This window comes from Ochotona princeps, chromosome 1 (assembly GCF_030435755.1).
Source record: "Ochotona princeps isolate mOchPri1 chromosome 1, mOchPri1.hap1, whole genome shotgun sequence".
NCBI lineage: Eukaryota > Metazoa > Chordata > Mammalia > Lagomorpha > Ochotonidae > Ochotona > Ochotona princeps.
Window position 1 is genome coordinate 20,740,698 of NC_080832.1, and position 17,038 is coordinate 20,757,735.

The window sequence follows — 17,038 nt, forward strand, 5'->3', positions numbered from 1 at the left end:
TTCAAATAAATAAATAAAACTTTAAAAAAAGTAAAAAGAGTAAATGCATCTTCTTGAAGCCTATAAATTCATTGTCCTATGGAGAGGCCAAAAGGTTCATTGGTTCATTAACCAAAAGGAGAGGCAAGACAGGAAACAGCTTTGGAAAAGTCAAAAAGGTATTTGTGTTTTTTGAAAGGGCAAGAGTTTAATATAGCTGCAAAAACGATGCTAGGGTCCATGCTTGTTTGGGGCCAGTTTACAGGGAATGTTTTCAACCAGGGCTGCCAAAGATGACCACAGGTCTCATTGAGATGCCGAGGTCTACAATGCTCAGAAATTATTCTAGTAAGCTCTCAACTATGATCTCTATTTTTTTTACTTGTAGAAGAGCCATGATGAGGCAATTTATAAGTATAAGCCAGTTTTCCTACCAAAAAGGAGGGTGACCAAAATTGGGAAACTTTTTTTTTCTGGAAAAGATAAAAGGTAATATACAAGAGTGGGAAAATAACCCACAAGTCAGAAAGAGCAATGTCTTGAAGAAAAATCAATGCAAAACTGCAGTGCCGAAGTTCACACCAGAAACAAAAAGAAAGACAAAACGGAAGGAAAGCACATGATTGTGTCTGTCTGCACAACAGCAAAACAGACAGGCAAGAACGGTAGTCTGCTGCAGACACCAAGTCAGTAGCCAAGGCCAAGGGCCTTCCTGTTGCTCACCTACTGCTCTCAGGTTCCAGATATTCTCCTGTTTCCCCAGTCATCATCTTCTCCTCCATGGAATGCCACCTTCATGAGGCTGAAGACCTTGTCTTGTTCCTGGGCTGAGAATACAGTGAATACGTGTTGCACGTTCAGGTGACAAGGACTCCTCAGAGCCAGAAAGAGTTGTCCAATAGCAGCCACCTCACCTTAAGGTACTAGAGATGACAGCCTTGTACAGACCCCAAGGTCTCATCAGAAGCAAAGATGTGTTCTTGCTCTGTGCTTCTGAGGACAGGAAAGAGAGTGCTAAGACCCCTCCACCACCACCAGAGTCCTCCTCCATGGGCTATAAGAAATCAAAAGGACTGCTTCCCCAGAAGCAATCTGGAAGGTTCAGCTCATCAGAAGCTCTGAGCCGAAAGGGAAGGGGGAAATGATCCGACTGCTCTGGTTGAAGATCACAACTCACCAGGAGAACAGGTAAGGAAAGTGAAAATGTATTTGAACTGATGACGTTGAAAACAAGGTATGATTTTGTGGACAACAGAATTCCTACAACAATGTTAGATGGAGAAGACATGAGGCCATTACATGAAAAGAAAAAGTATGTGCCAAGAGGACACCCATGCCTTTGACCAAGTCATGAGAACCTTGAAGCTGAATTAGGGAGGAAGGATGAGTCCGTAGATCATAATATAATAACAGATATCATGAAGAAAAGCAGTTTGAACATAGAAACAAACAAACAAACAACAACCCAGTGTTAGACTTCTAGTTGTTTCAGAAGAAATAGTATTTATGACGTTTGGGAGTAATAAGATGCCTCAGAGTTCTTTTTTTAAAGATTTATGTTTACTGGAAATGCATTTACTGAGAGGAGAGATGGAAAATTCATCCATCCACTGGTTCGCTCCTTGAGTGGTCACAACAGCCAGAACTGAGCCTATCCAAAGCCAGGAGAGAGGAGCTTCTTCCAGATCACCCATGCAGGTGCAGGGTCCCAAGGCTTTAGCTAATCCTCTACTGATTTCCCAGGCCACATGTCGGCAACGCCCGCGTCACCGCGTACCCCGAGCCGAGCGGAGGGGCTAGGGTTACAGACAGACAACACATAAGACAACACAAGACAACACGCAGTGGGTCACTCTTGTACACAAAATGCCAACTTTATTTGGGGTCCCCCTGCATCTTTATAGTCTGCTTGGTCCCTCCCAGTATTATCCCAATGTTCAAACAACACATAAGCCCCCTGAGGGCATCTTAACAAAAGGCAAGTAAGGAAGAGGGAACTTGCAGTCAAGCCAGGGGCTAAATGCATTAGGCCAAGATTTCCCACTGTGTTACCTCTTAGAAACAAGCTAAGCTGTGGAGTTAACCCTTGGGAGACCAGGGCCTACAGCCACAATCAAGGAATTGGATGGGAACCGGAACAGCTAGAACACTAACTGGCACCCATATGATATCCTGGTGCATGAAAGGTGAGGATTTTAGCTATTATATTTCAGCCATTTGGGCCCTCAGAGTTCTTTAAACAGAATTAAGATTATAAATAAAGGGAGACTTGAAATATCAGTACAAAAAGTAAGTCATGGAGACACAGTGGGACAGATCTGGCAGATTAGAAGGGACAGATGTGACACACAGTGTTGGGAGTGGTGTCTACGGTCAGGAGGGAGCAGAACTACCAGGGTCTGTGAACGAAGGTGGATATGCACAGGGAAGTGTCTGGAACAGAAGGCCCAGGAGCTGGAGAAAATGCAGGAGTGGGTGCACAAAAAGAGTATATCGAGCATATTGCTAGCAAGGACTGACACTGCAGTAGACGAGATGCTTTCCGCATGAATTAGGGATGGGCAGAAAAGTAATGGAGAGAACTGACAGAAACCCTCAGCTCCCCAGACGTTGATGACGACTGGTATTGGCAAATTCTAATTTCATAACAAGGTAAGTTTCTGTTCTGGACTTGATTCTAAATAGTGAATCTATGGCTGGTGCAGTACAAGTTAGAAGATCACGGGAGAAAACACAATGGCCTGAACAATAAGAAAGAGCATGCAAAGCAGGGCTAGATACAAGACCACCCTGTTGGCTCCAGGACAAGGGGAGCGTTGATAACTGTGCCTCCTGGCACAAGCCACCTAGGTCCAAGGACTCAATAAAAACAGGTACCTGGGCAATTGAGTGGCTCCCAGTGAAAAGAAATTCTGAAAGTAAAGACAGAAAAAGAAGAAACATATGTAATGGATGGATTGTCATGCAATCATCAAAAAAATCACAGAAAAAATAATTAAAAGATAAGTTTTGGTGCCAAAAATTTATCGAAAACCAAGTATAGTTTTTTCATGTTTCCCAGGAATAAGGAAGTTCTTAAAGACTCCCTCATATATCCTGGTACAGTTAGGCGTCACTCAGTAATGGGGGCATGTTCTGAGAAATTCACTGCTTAGCGGTTTTATCACTGTCTGAACAAAGCAGAGCATATTTGTAAACTACGATATCACTATATCATAGAGTTACAACGGCCACTGCTGCATACGTTATGCATCCCTGGCTGAAATGCAGTTATAAGTTTTTGCTGCGTTTGGTAATACACACACCTCTAAGTATATATGTGTGTGTGTGTGTATGTATTCATGCACATACCAAGCACAAATTAGAAAAAATGGAAATAATTAGTTTTGGGCCAATATAAAAGAAAATGTTCCTAACCAAGCTGGGAATTAAGAGGCTAGGAAGGAGCACAATGACTGTGTTTTCAAGGTTGCTATAGAGGGTTGATTATGTCCTGACAATCTTAAATTCCAATTTCAATGAACAAGCAAGTGTCTCATTATAATTACAATAAATAGTGCTGGGCCCAGCACAGCTAAAGTCCTCACCTTGTACATGCCAGGATTCCATATGGGTGCCGTTTCTAATCCTGGTGGCCCCACTTCCCATCCAGCTCCCTGTTTGTGGCCTGGGAAAGCAGTCGAGGATGGCCCAAAGCCTTGGGACCCTGCACCCGTGTGGGAGAGCCGGAAGAGGCATCAGGCTCCTGGCTTTGGATTGGCTCAGCTCCAGCCATTGCGGTCACTTGGGGAGTGAATCATCAGACGGAAGATCTTCCTCTCTGTCTCTACTCCTTTCTATATATCTAACTTAACAATAAAATTAAAGAAATAAATAAAAAAAGCAATAAATACTGCTTGGCTGTATTGGGACCAATATTAACAGCAGCAGGTTTCAGACGTATTATGGGTTAAAACAGATTTTGTGAATTAGAGTAACTTGTAAACATTCTCATTATTTCCAGTAATATGAGTGGAGAATGGGGACATTACCAGTATGTAAGTTAAGGACTATTTGCAGACAAAAGTAAGGATGCATTATATCAACGCTAATGGGCATTCTCTATAGAATTTGCTATTCAGATCTATCAAATATATTTGAGGGACTACAAATGTGGACTCCATGAGGCTAACTTGCTGACGTTGGGTTTGTTGGCCTTTTAGAGTCTGGCTCTTGGATTTGGTTTGAAGAATGAAAGCCATAACAAAATGTTTATATTGCAGAGTTAATTCCTTTGCCCCTCTTCTGATAGAACTGTAAAGAGTACAAGTATATGATTTATTAGGAGCCATGGTGCTGGCAATATGTATCAAAATCAACAACCATGAGGTTCATGAATGTGAGATGTTTTAAAGTTTAGCTGTTGGATAGAGCAAAGTTTATAATGGAGCAGAATCATAATGTATCCAGACCACTATTGACAGAAGGAAATGCCTGCTACATTGAATTCATGTGATCCCTTCACAGAATTTCTGTCTGTGTTCCCTTCCCATTCCTCCTTCCTGACTTTCCTCACTGTTGCCTTTCCAGGAAAGCTGTTATGACCACCGTACTTGAAACAGTAACCTCTCTCTCCTACTCCCTAGCCCAACTCCTAGCTCTGTTTTTCTCTTTCCACTTTCTAATGCACGATCTGGTTTATTTGGATTTTCTTTCTGCTTCCTATCTCTACTAGAATATAAGCTCCATGAGAAAAGAAGGTATCATCTTTGGAGAATCACTGAATTTTATAACTAGGGTCACAAGGGCAAAGAACTTTGCCTGATATTGAGAAGATACTCAGAGAAATTTGCTCAGAGGGCAAAAGAGCACTGTCCAATGTGTAAGCCAGGAATCCCATGTGGACATGGATGTGCTGTGTGGTCTTAGGCCGGTTATGTAATTTCAAAAACAAAAATATACTTCACTATAGGACAGAGTTGATTAGCAGATAAAAGCAGTGTCACTTTTGTAGTGAACAAGACAGGTAAAATGAAACTGTTGTCAGGCCTTAATGCAACCACAGAGGTTCATAACAAATATCACCTTGGACAGATCTAACTTCTTTCCAATTCCAAACAGCAACCCTATGCCTCTATGGCTACAGAAAGTATTACTCTTTAATGGTACTAAACTCAATTTTGGTCCTTGTCAACCATTTTTCTACACATATATTGCTGACATCAGGCCTATGAATAAAATAGGTTTTGTCAGGCCAAATCCTTCCTACACCAAAACGAGTATAATAAGCAAACCCATGTGTTAGAGTCATCTTTTAAGGACCACTCCTCACTGACCTGTATTTCTTCTAGAGATACAATATAATGGCCAAAGGCATTGGCACTGACACATTATTGCGTGGGACCAAGTGCTGCCTCTGCCACTTGTGTGTTTCTGGCCCCTCTTAATGTGAATAAAGTTCTCAAAGCAGGATCCTGTACATAACAGTATTTAATTTAAAAAAAAGCAGCCATTCTTACAAGAAGAGAATTGCAGAGGACAAGCAGGGGATTGACGTCTCTGGGTCTCTGCAAGCCAGTCTGGTTCCTAGAATGCTAATACTTGCAACAATGTTATCTGAAAATCTAGGCAGGCATTCCTGTCTCATTACTAATAGCACATATAAAAAAAATCACAATCTCACAGAAGATGAATTGCATTGATTTTCTTTGCTTATGAATATGATTTGCTTTTAAGTAAGTGTGGGAGACAGGCAGAGGATTCTCTTATTATTGGCTTTTTAACAGTAGTACATAGATGTCATTGTGAAGTATATATACTTTTGTTTAGGATTTTAACCTGTTACCTCTTTCTTTTCCATTACAGTTTTAAATCTTAAGGACTTTTATCCAATCCTCAAGGATGTGGTGCTGTAGTCCCAGCAATTCAAGGCACATATTTTTTGAGTATATATACTCCTTACTCTGTTTTTTTTTTTTTCTTTTTACAAATTATCTAGGCTTAGGTATCTGTTACAGCAACAGAAACCAGTTGAAGACACAAGAATAGCTGGGTTGGCAGGGGTTCTGAGGTGGCTGGAATGCATTCGAACACAGGATTTTTCCACTCCCTCTTCCTTTACTCCCTGAGTCCATGCATAGCATTTATCAGTACCTTACCTAGAAGAAAAATTCCATGCAGTCAGTTCCTTGCTTGCTTATTTACTGCAGAATACCCAGCTTCGAGAACATGGTGTGGCACACGATGTGTTTCCAAAGTAGGCAGATACAGACTAGATGAAAGGATTAGAGTTAACATGCTGTGTTCAGGTCAGGATACTCTTGAGGGGCCTCGGGAGGTGTGCTGGGGCATTGACTCAAGGCTGGACCAAGACAGGAGATGTAGACATTGATAAGAGAACCTTCAAAGACAGGGAAGGGTGGCCAAAAGAAATGAGAAGAAGACAGGGGGCAAAAGAGAAGGGGAAAAACATCAAGGTCAGCTTTCATCTATTAAGGAAAGACTACTGGGGAATGTTCAATGTTGAAAAGGTTGAAATGGATGAAAATCGGGATATGACATTGAATTACATGATGAGAAGACTTGGAATAACCTCAGTGGATACAGACTGCAGTGGGAAAAAGAATGAGTAGGGGAAACAGTGGAAGCAGCAGATACTGACTGGATTTTTAAGATATTTGGACTTGATGACAGAGGATCATAGAAGTTGGGTAACAGCTGTTTAGAGAGGGTCCTTAGCTTCGAGTTGATGCAAACATATTTAAGGACTCAGAGAAAGAAATCTCACCTGTCCCAAGCAAAGAAAAGCAAAACAAAACAGATTACCCAGGACAAAAGGTAAAAACAATATTTTGAATTCAAAAGATAGGGAAGAGATAGTCTGTAGCATAGGTGGGACTGAAGAAAGGCCTTCTTGCTATTTTTTTAAAATAAGGTTTATTTTGTTTTTATTGTAAACCCAGATTTACAGAGAGAAGGAGAGGAATGACAGAGAGAAAGGTTTTCCATCTGCTGGCTCATTCCCCAAATGGCCACAACTTAAAACTGAGCTGATCTGAAGCCAGAAACCAGAAGCCAGGAGCTTCTTTCAGGTCTCCCACTCAGCTGCAGGGTCCCAAGACCCTATGCCATCTGCTCGTAGCTGGAATGGATGGGAAGTAGAGCAGCCAGGACATGAACCAACGCTCATATGGGATCCCAGTACTTAAAGGTACAGTATTAGCCAATCAAACCATTACTCCAGGCCCAGCTTTATGCTAGAAAACAAGGCCAACGAACTGGAATTCAGGCACAAGCCCCATCTACCTTACAGGATAAGATCTTTTGGGCTTAATTCAAGCATCCACAACCAGAAATGACTCAAAGATCACCAATACAAGCAAGAACATTCCTTATCTCCCACCACAACAGAAGGGTTATTAAAGTGGCAATACAAAGTCAGTGTACCCTTCTATCTACCACTCTTTAAAATCTCTTACAACAGAAACTCAGACCAGAAAATGTGGTACAGTCCTAATCACTGGGTAGCAGAAGTCAGTAAGATTCATGTCTACATGAATGTCAAGTCAGGAGTCAGAGCGAAGGACAAACACAAAGGAATTATTTTTCTTGGAAGAATTCAACCTCTTTCTTATCCCCATAACTGTTGTCTTGTCTAATATGTACTTCAACTTGCCAAACTGCACATGGCTTAACCAAACAGAGCAGTTTCACTGACTGAGACATATCTCTGGAGAAGAAATACCTTTTTACCATTTTTTTCAAAATCCATGGGTTTTTTCTCAACATGATATCTTTTTTAATGATAAAATTTATGATATATTCTATGTATCTCATCAGCAACTTAAGAAGGTGGTGATAAAATATTTGTTCATAGGTAATTGTATAGCACCTTATGAAATACGAGTAAAGCATTAGCATCAAGGATTTCAAATAAATGGTACTCTCCGTACTGACTTTCAAAGTTGTATGTACATGAACTGTACAAGGGATACTAACATATCAGAAAGTAAAAGTACTATGCAATACGTGTATCTACTTCCAAGTAGAAGGACTTTCAATGAAACTTTTAAATATGTCTCTAGAATATGATATTAGATTTTCTACCTTTCTACATTAGTACTTACCATGTCATGATATATTTAAATGTTAAAAAATTAAACTTGTAACTTGTACTAAGGGACTATACTATTTTGACAATATGGGGACAGAAAAAAGGATAAGCAGGGAAGAACAGGGAGGAAGGAATGAATTCCTACACCTACAAAAATGTATTATGGAAAACCAAAAGAAAAAAAATAAGTAAACAAAAAGATACAACAAACATAACAGGCAAATTCAGAGTATTGTTAATACATCCACTTCGTTTGTGTTCATTTCATTATGTAGAGATTTTGATGCACAAATAGACAATAAAGCATTTAATGATTTTTGGGGGGATTTTGATACAGTTTGGTAGTGCTTAGTGATTAGGGATATAGTTTTTACAAATAATTTTTGGAGCTGAACTTATGTAACATTTTGTAAGAATATGAAAAGAAACCAAAGATCGGCTATCCTTACTCTTCATAAATACGGAACCACACAAAATAGCATTGAACACTACTGAACATGGCTTTTTAAAATATTTAGGATTAGCAGAAATGTATCCAAGCCTCCCTGTTATTAGAATAATTAAAGAGTGATTAGAAGCAAAGGGAAGTTGTCAGAGGTAATCAACAGGCAAGAGAGGCAACTTTATTTTTTTTTTATTCATTGATTACATTGTATTATGTGATACAGTTTCACTGGAACTGGGAATCACCCCACCCCTCCCCCCGCCCTCCCCCCATGTGGAATATTCCACCTTGTTGCATATCCACTGATCAAGTACAGTTGAGAAGGGCAACTTTAGAGCCCGCTGCCTTTCATCTTATCTTCACGGCACTGCCCAGAGCCCCTCTCCCATGTAAGTAACCCCAGAACTTGAAGGGCTAGTTTTCTCCAATGTTTAGGAAAACAGCACTTCAAAAGTCTACCCTGGCCCCATGCAGAACTGAAGAGTGAGGAAGAAACCAGGCATTTAGCCAGGATGCGACTATCGTCGGCCATTCCCTGAAGCCCCACCGCAGAACCTGGAACTGAAGCATACCCTGGGACCCAGCTCCTGCCGGCCCTGACTTCGCACATGAGAAAGCTGAGGCCCAGGAACTGAATCTCACTGTTCAAAGTCACCTGGTGTCTTGGCGATGTCCTAGCACCATCCCTCCTCCAACTGCCTCCTCATCCAGGAAGGTCCCTCTACTCACAGACCACTATTTTTCCCTAAGCCAAGACTCTCTTTTTCTCTGTACTTTTATTATGGAAAGTGTCAATATAGATAGAGATATGAGAATAATAAACCCCTTTATTTAATTATCAACTCCCTATACTTTCACTCATCTCAACCCTCCTACAGGATGATTTTGAAACAAATTTTTGGTATCATAAATATTAAAGACCCAAGGAAATTATACAGGAAACGTATCAGGGCGTTATCCTCAGGAAATTGTGATGTTTCTGATCTGTATCCTGGTGCTATATGTAGTATTCTTTATTTGAGATCCAAAAGCCAGCCTCATCTCAGCACTGCTACAGATAAGACACACTCTGCAGCCCTGTACACACACTCACAATGTTAGACTGTGATGCAAAAAGCTATTTTCATGCTGCTATTGTCTGGGGCAGCAACTAAGTGTGGATAAAGCTGATTTTAGAGAGAAGCATCCTTCTATGTTAAAACAAAAATACCACCAAGTACTTATTTAAACTGGGCCTCAATTACTCTAGCCTGAGATTTAAAGGCATTTTATTCTATGAATTCTTATGATGGGCACTAAACACTGTAATTCTTACATTTAACAAATCTACAAGGTAAATTAGAAACTGAAGATGTTTACACCAATAAGGTCACTGCCTTCCTAGGACAAAGATACAGGAAACACATCAAAGAGTTACCCTCAGGAAATTGTGAGCATCTATGTGTCTTAACAACAAGACATTAATTTAAAATTAAACACAAATCTGGCAACATTTTTTTAGGATACAGCCACTGAAATCATGTCCACAGAATAAAAAAAAATCAGAAAGGACATTTAAAATAAATTATAATTAACAAATGAGATTATTCTTCTAGAAGCAGGAATATAAAACAGCTGTGTGTGTCTGTACGAATGGGATTCCTGCCACCACAATGTTTATGAACAATATTACTATCTCCAATTTTACACTACTTCATGCCCCCCGATTCATGTCACACTTCACGTGAATTTACAGATATATACTTAACAACAAAATTACGTTAGAAAGGCAAAACCAATACAAAACAAGGGTAAATCTAAGTTGTTTTGTATTTAAGTGAGATAATATTACTTCGACTACAGATTCACTTTTCTTCTTAAATAGAATCTCGAAAAATCGAACATTCAATTTTTGAAAAATTCAACCATTTATCCTATCTTAAAACAGGGTTAAAAACATACCTGCTGAGGTTTCTCTAAATTTGTCACTGGTCTTCTTTTTCCTCCATTTCCAAGGCTTGAAGATCTTACCGATGGAGGACAGCTTCCCTTTTCTCTTGAAGGGAGGTGTTTGGGAACCTGTTGTCGGGCCATCTGAATTTGCTACAGAAGCTTTGTCCAGTCCGTCAACTGTTCAGAGAAAAAAAAAAAGTCGGAAAAAGGCTTTAAAAAATGTTTGAACCAACATTCAACATCTTCCCCTTCTGGTCTATTGGCAGTGAGCACGCCTTCTCTCGCTGTCCCATTTTACAGCTGGTAGGAACCTCTTGGTACATCAGTAAGTCAATCAACCAGGAATGAAGAGTTCCCTAAGAGAATCATTTCGCAGAACCACAAAACTAACAAGAGTCTTACATAATAGGTAGGACCTGATACACGTGAACCAGTGAAACCAGACGAATCCACGTGCAACAGCATCAACAGTTTGTGCTGAAAAGTCCAATGATTTCTGAGGTAGGAGGTTCCTCCAGAAGCTAGTTCGGTATTCTCTGTTATGAAAATTATAATTACGGTGTACTTAAAGCCATGGGTTCCCCTTCACAAAATAAAATTTGATGCCAGGAAGAAAATTCTATTTTTACAATACTAAACTATAATTTGCCTTTATTACAAATTAAATAAATAAATACTAAAAAAGAACCCCGAAATACAGTGTTCTGCTTCAAACGGAAGGATAGCCAATACTAACAACAGGAAATATCTAGAAAATGTGGGCACTGTGTGTGATCAAACAGATCTTTGTATGTCCTCATCATTTTATTAACTAACAAAAAAAGGTACAAAATTCTTAAGTTGCTTTATATCATGTTCTAAGCCAAAGGGAGATAGCATATGACCCATATTAAGCCAACTATCAGATTTTAATAGCAAAGAAATGGAAAGACCTGAGAATGGATGAACTTTGAAATAGCTCTGAATAATTAAAAAGAATAAGACAGGACCACTGATAACACAGCAATGCAAACATTATCTCCACACACCCTAAGATAACACAGTGAAGAGTATGTGCTGTGTGGTTCCATTTATTTGAAGCTCTTAAAGTAAGAGAAACAACATTGTAGGAAGAAAAAGAAGAAAGAAAAGGAGATTAAAAAAAACAGTAGTTTCCTCTTGGACTGAGACAGAAGTAGGAATTAATGGAGAAAGGCTCAAGGGAGCTTGCAGTTGTAATTGAAATTATGGAAATTATCTCCACAATGACTGAATTATACAAGACTCATCAGATTTTATTTTTGATTTTGTGCATTTCACTTTATGCAAAGTTACCTGAAAAAAAAAAAGGCATAAACAAGGACCGTTAAGGATTGAGAAGCATGCTGAGCCATTTGGGTGTATAGTCATATCCATAAAAAAATAGAGATGGAAGAGGCACATGGAAACACACATGGAATTAAAGTATAGCAATAAATTAAATGTGTAATCTAGGTGGTAGGCAATTGGAGATACTATCCTTTTGCCTTCTCTTTACTTTTGAAAACTGCCATAAAGAAATCCCGGGGAAAATACAACAAACAAAACCAAAAGACTTGGGCTTCCAGGAAAGCAGAATGAACAGATTTACACTTTCCAATTTTCTTGTTAAGTACAACTTAACAATTACTGGATGTCATATTCTAAAAGAAAAAAAAAAGTGAAAGAACTCCTTACTCTGTGAGGCAAAGAGATCTTACAACACAAGAGACAACACGGTCGTTCCTTGGGTTTTTTTGTGCGTTACAGACCCACACCCACAGCTCAGGTCAACAACTCAAAAACGTCAATGGGCAGAGATTAAAACAGTTTCAACAAAAGCCTGCCTTTCTGTAGACACAGGATCAGGACAGACGCAGCTTACAAAGACAGAAAACCTTCAGCCACTAACCAGCCAGACCCCTCGGAGCACACAACGGCCTTCCATGCCAGCCAAGTCTGAGTGGAGGCACTAGCCCTCCACTTGCACAAAGTGTCGACAAGGAATCCTAATACCCAGAGGCACAAGTGAGGAAACCACGTGGGGAGCCAAGACCTTCAGTGCCTGCAGGGTGACCAACTGACAATGAAGCATCCTTCCCCACCCCTCACGGCCCACCCACCCACCCAGGAAGAAGGACCACCACCCCTTCCCAGCAATAGCTTGGCATTTTTTCCTCCTGCTAACACCAGGACAGACTCAAACCACTGCTCATAAGGAACCAGGCCATCTCCATCATGGTGTCATCAGGGCACCCAACACACAGTAATGTCAAGAGAGGACAGGTAGGGAACCCCGCCTTTTACTTCCACAGTAGAGTGACAAGTTGGCATCCACTGATTGTTGCAGAGGGAAGCTATCAGATAATCCCAATTACAACAGAGGGTTTCAACAAGATATATAGGCTCTCATAACTTAATACAAAATCTCAAAGTTTCAGCCAAAAATCACATAGTATATAAAGCACCAAGACAATCTCGGAATGAATGAAAAGCAACAGTAGATGACAACTCCTAAATTCTTCTGAGGTCTTGTCCATACAAGCATATGAGAACTCCCATTCCTTGTACAGGTGATGACCACGCTAACAGCAGGTGCTGTTTGGACAAGAGGCACCCAGAGTCTGCACGTTACTGAGGAGTAAACTGGTGATGCAAATTCTACACTGACTGATTCTAAATGTGATTCTTAAACACTTTCATCATAGGGTAACAGAGAGATAAGGAAAGACAGGTGGATTTCCAGGCTACAGATGTAAAATCCTTCTGTTAAAAAAGTCAGTTTGCATGTTTGTTTATTTAAAATGCAGAATTACAGAGAGGGAGAGACATATATAAAGTGGGGGTGGAGTGGGTGGGGATTGCAGAGATCTTTCCATGTACCGTTTCAACTCCTGAAATAGTCACAGCAGCCAGGCCAAAGCCAGGAGCTTCACCTGGTCTGCCACGTGTGTTCAGGGGCCTAAATACTTGAGCCAGCTTCCAGTGCTTGAGAGGTGCACTCGCAGGGAGTGGATCATCAGTGGAGTGGATGGTACTCCAGCTCACACGGAAGGCCAGCATGATAAACAGCAGCTCTAGCTATTGCAGCCATTTGGGGAATGAACCAGCGAATGGAGGGTGTTTGTCTCTGTCTCTCCTCTCTGTAAGTCTGCCTTTCAAATTAAGAAAAAACAAATCTAAAAAAAAATCTAAAAAAAAAATTTCTACTCCTGTTCAGTTATCTTCCTTGAACCAGGAGCACACCTAGGGAGGCAGAGAGCATATGGCTATTGTTCAGCTAGACTTCATGCTGAACTTTCATGGAAGGGCTTAACATTCAACAATGCAAATGTTGTGAAAAATATATAAGGGACGACTGTTAGAAACACAACTTCTAGAGTTACCATCTCAAATTTATTTTTATGGCAATAGACACATGTTTAACTTTCCTTTCCTTACAAAGGAACAAGAGCTTCATCTCCCAACCCTTAGATCCAGTTTTCTTATACTCTAAAAAGTTTCTATTCCCTCTGAACCAATGAAGCACAATTCATTTTTCTTCTGAAAATAAGAAGAAACAATTATACTAAACAAACAGTTTCCTAGATGACAGAAAGTGGTAAGGGGTGTGGGTAATTGATGAGTGAAAAATTATAGCCTGAATGTTAAAATTCATAGCTGCATATGAAATTAACTGTCATTGTCTTTATTGTACATTTATCTTAATCCCAGCTCTGGAAGGGGCTGGTCAGTGTCAACGGCTGCTGTGGTGGACACACATTCACATACCCTTTTTCCTGACAATGAATCCATCTGCAGTTTTATAACTGTCAGGCAATTATAACCATACTTGCAACTAGATACCGTATAAAGGACACTGTTGACCAAATTGCCATTGAACTTTTCCTAAAGACTGTGAAGAGAACAGTTTCCTGCTTTAAGGTGTATGAACAAAACTTTTAACTCCTTTCTTCTTGACACCCATTATGTTCGAAGTAACAGTGACACACTTTCCTTTTCCTTTAATTTATATGATAATCCCTTTGAGTGGTGGTAATTTACTCAAGTTATCAAGTCACTGGCTAAGATACACACATCCTGGGGTCAGCATCATAGTGCAATGGTTTAGCAGGTGTGGCTTACAATGCTAGCATCCCCATGACAGAACATCAGTTCTCTGCTTCTGATTCAGCTTCCTATGATTGCACCTGGGAAGATGGTAGAAGACACTGCAAGTGCTTTGGTCCATGTCAGCCGCATGGGAGAATCAGATGGAATTCTTGGTTCCTGGTTTCAGCCTGACCCAGTCCTGCATATTGTTGCAGCCCCTGGGGAGTGAATCAGCAGATAAAAGATATATAACCCATCCCCATAAACAAATAAATCTTAAAAAAAAAAAACTAAAAAACAAACAAAACAGACACCAACATCCAATATTAAGTTGGCTTTTAAACCTGGGCCTGGCTCTTGCCACCTACTATCTACCACGTCATATCCTAGGAGGCAGTAGTGATGGCTAAAATAGCTGAGTTCCTGTTGCCCATGTGAGACATCTGTATTTAGGTCCTGGCTCCTGGCTTCAGCCAGTCCAGTCTCCATTGTGGGTAACGTGGGGAGTGATCTTACCAGTTAAGAACATTTTTCCCCCTCTATTTGTCTCTCCAAAAGAAAGGACAAAAGACAAGGAAACAAACCTGCATTTGAAACTTTTTATAAATTCTGTCCCTGTATTGGTAGTGAATTTTGCATTTACATATAGACAAGAACAAACTGTAAAATAAATCTCAGCTGAAGATTGAAATTTCCTGTTTTTAAAGTTGATTTCAATCCACTTTCACGTTATTAGAGTAACTTATTTATGAGAACTTTCCTTTTCACATTAAAATCCATATTTCAAAATGCATTACATTTTGAAACACAGTAACTGATTATTTCAATATGGACATTGTAAATGACATAGCTCAGTCTATTAACCCACTAAGCCAAGTTCATACCTCATAGGACTTCTCCACGCCAGCTGATAAGAATCTAGTGAACGCAAGCACATCTTATTTTTCATTTAAGTAGAAATTCATCAGTTACACAGTCCCAGTGCAAATTCGACTGTACATGGTTGCATAATGTCACATAAAATAAATTACAGATTTCAATAATCTTCCCTTTGAGACCTGAGAACTGAATGATGGGAATTCTTCAGAAATTGTGTCTAACACAAGACTGTGCAGTATTTAAGTATGATTTTGTGGTTATACTTTCTTAGATGTCCATTTTTCTCCACATATAATTGTTTCAGTCACTTGGAAAGTAACACAAACGTGGCCAAGCAGACCTGGGGACTTAATACGGTGTAGTGGGCCTGATGCTACAAGCTAAGCTGCCACCTGGGATACCTGCGTTCCTTATCAGCTACTCTGCTTCCACTCCAGCTTCCTGGAAGGCAGTGAATGATGGCTCAAGACCTTGCGCCCCTGCTTTCCACATGGGAGATCCAGACGGTGTTCCTGGCTCCTGGCTCCTGGCTTTGGTCTGACCCAGCCATGGTTGTTGCTGGGACTTGGGAAGTGAACCAATGGATGAAAGTTCTGTCACCCTACTTTTGAAACAAGTAATTGAATATTTCAAAAGATACAATTTGGTACTGTTAATGGAATCCTGGACCACGAAAAGAACATTAGGGAGACACCGGTAAAATCCCAAGAAATGGTGGCGTTTACCTAACAATAAGGAAAAATGAATGTACATACATTGTAGCAAATGCAACACTGACACAAGACATTGACCACAGAGAGTATCTGAGGACCATCTGTGCTATCTTTTCTGTTTTTATCCAAATCTAAAACTCTTTTAAAAAGTGAGCTTGTGTTGAGAAACGTGGCATTAGCTAGAATAGTAGTGAACTGAAGATGAAGATTTTGGAGACTCTTCAGGAGACAGGGAGCTGTTGTTAGAGATCTCTTGGGGGTACTGGTTTTTATCAAAATCAAAGATTTATTTTATTTATTATTACTATTATTTTCCATGATACAGATCTGTAGGTATAAGAATTCCTCCATCCCTCTCCCCTTCTTCCCTCGCCATAAGAAAGACTTCTGCTCAAAGGAGTTTGAACGTGATAATGCTTCAAAGTTGCGCCTGTTCGCCCTCTTCCCCACTGATCCCTGCTGCCAGTCTCCCTTTTATATGAAATGCTTCAATTTTCAAAATGTTATTATCAAGAGAACACCTACAGTTCGTCAAATGACTACTCAATGCCTTTTAGCACATGGCACACCCAACTGAAATGGCCTTCAGTAGCACAGGAAATGGAAGCCGATGGGCCCACTGCACCTGCCGACGGCATCAGGAGTTCCTCATAGTTACTGTGAGACTACACAGAGAAGAGACTCCAAACTCACTCTACAGTACACTCCGACCAGCACCCACGCAGGCACGTGTGCTGCCCTGCCAAGGAAGAAGCACCAAGCTGAGGACAAAAGGACCCCTTGTACGGTATTTTGAAATCACTGAAGTGTTTTTCAGCAATCTTCCTGGGAAATCAAGATGTCAGTTAAAGGGCTGAAAAATTTAAATTTATCTGAAAAGGAGGGTGGGTGAGGGAAAGAAGGTTAGAG

At 40.2% G+C, this 17,038-nt stretch overlaps 1 protein-coding gene across 8 annotated transcripts in view; it reads right to left on the reverse strand.

The window, feature by feature from the left end:
* The window catches only part of PHACTR2 (phosphatase and actin regulator 2), a 264,714-nt gene that overhangs the window by 72,452 nt on the left and 175,224 nt on the right, over positions 1-17,038 (reverse strand). For all 8 annotated transcript variants that reach the window (XM_058668492.1, XM_058668427.1, XM_058668399.1 and 5 more), the window contains exon 2: positions 10,458-10,625. In XM_058668492.1, coding sequence (XP_058524475.1) covers positions 10,458-10,625 — 168 coding nt within the window. The remainder of the gene's footprint in view (positions 1-10,457; positions 10,626-17,038) is intronic.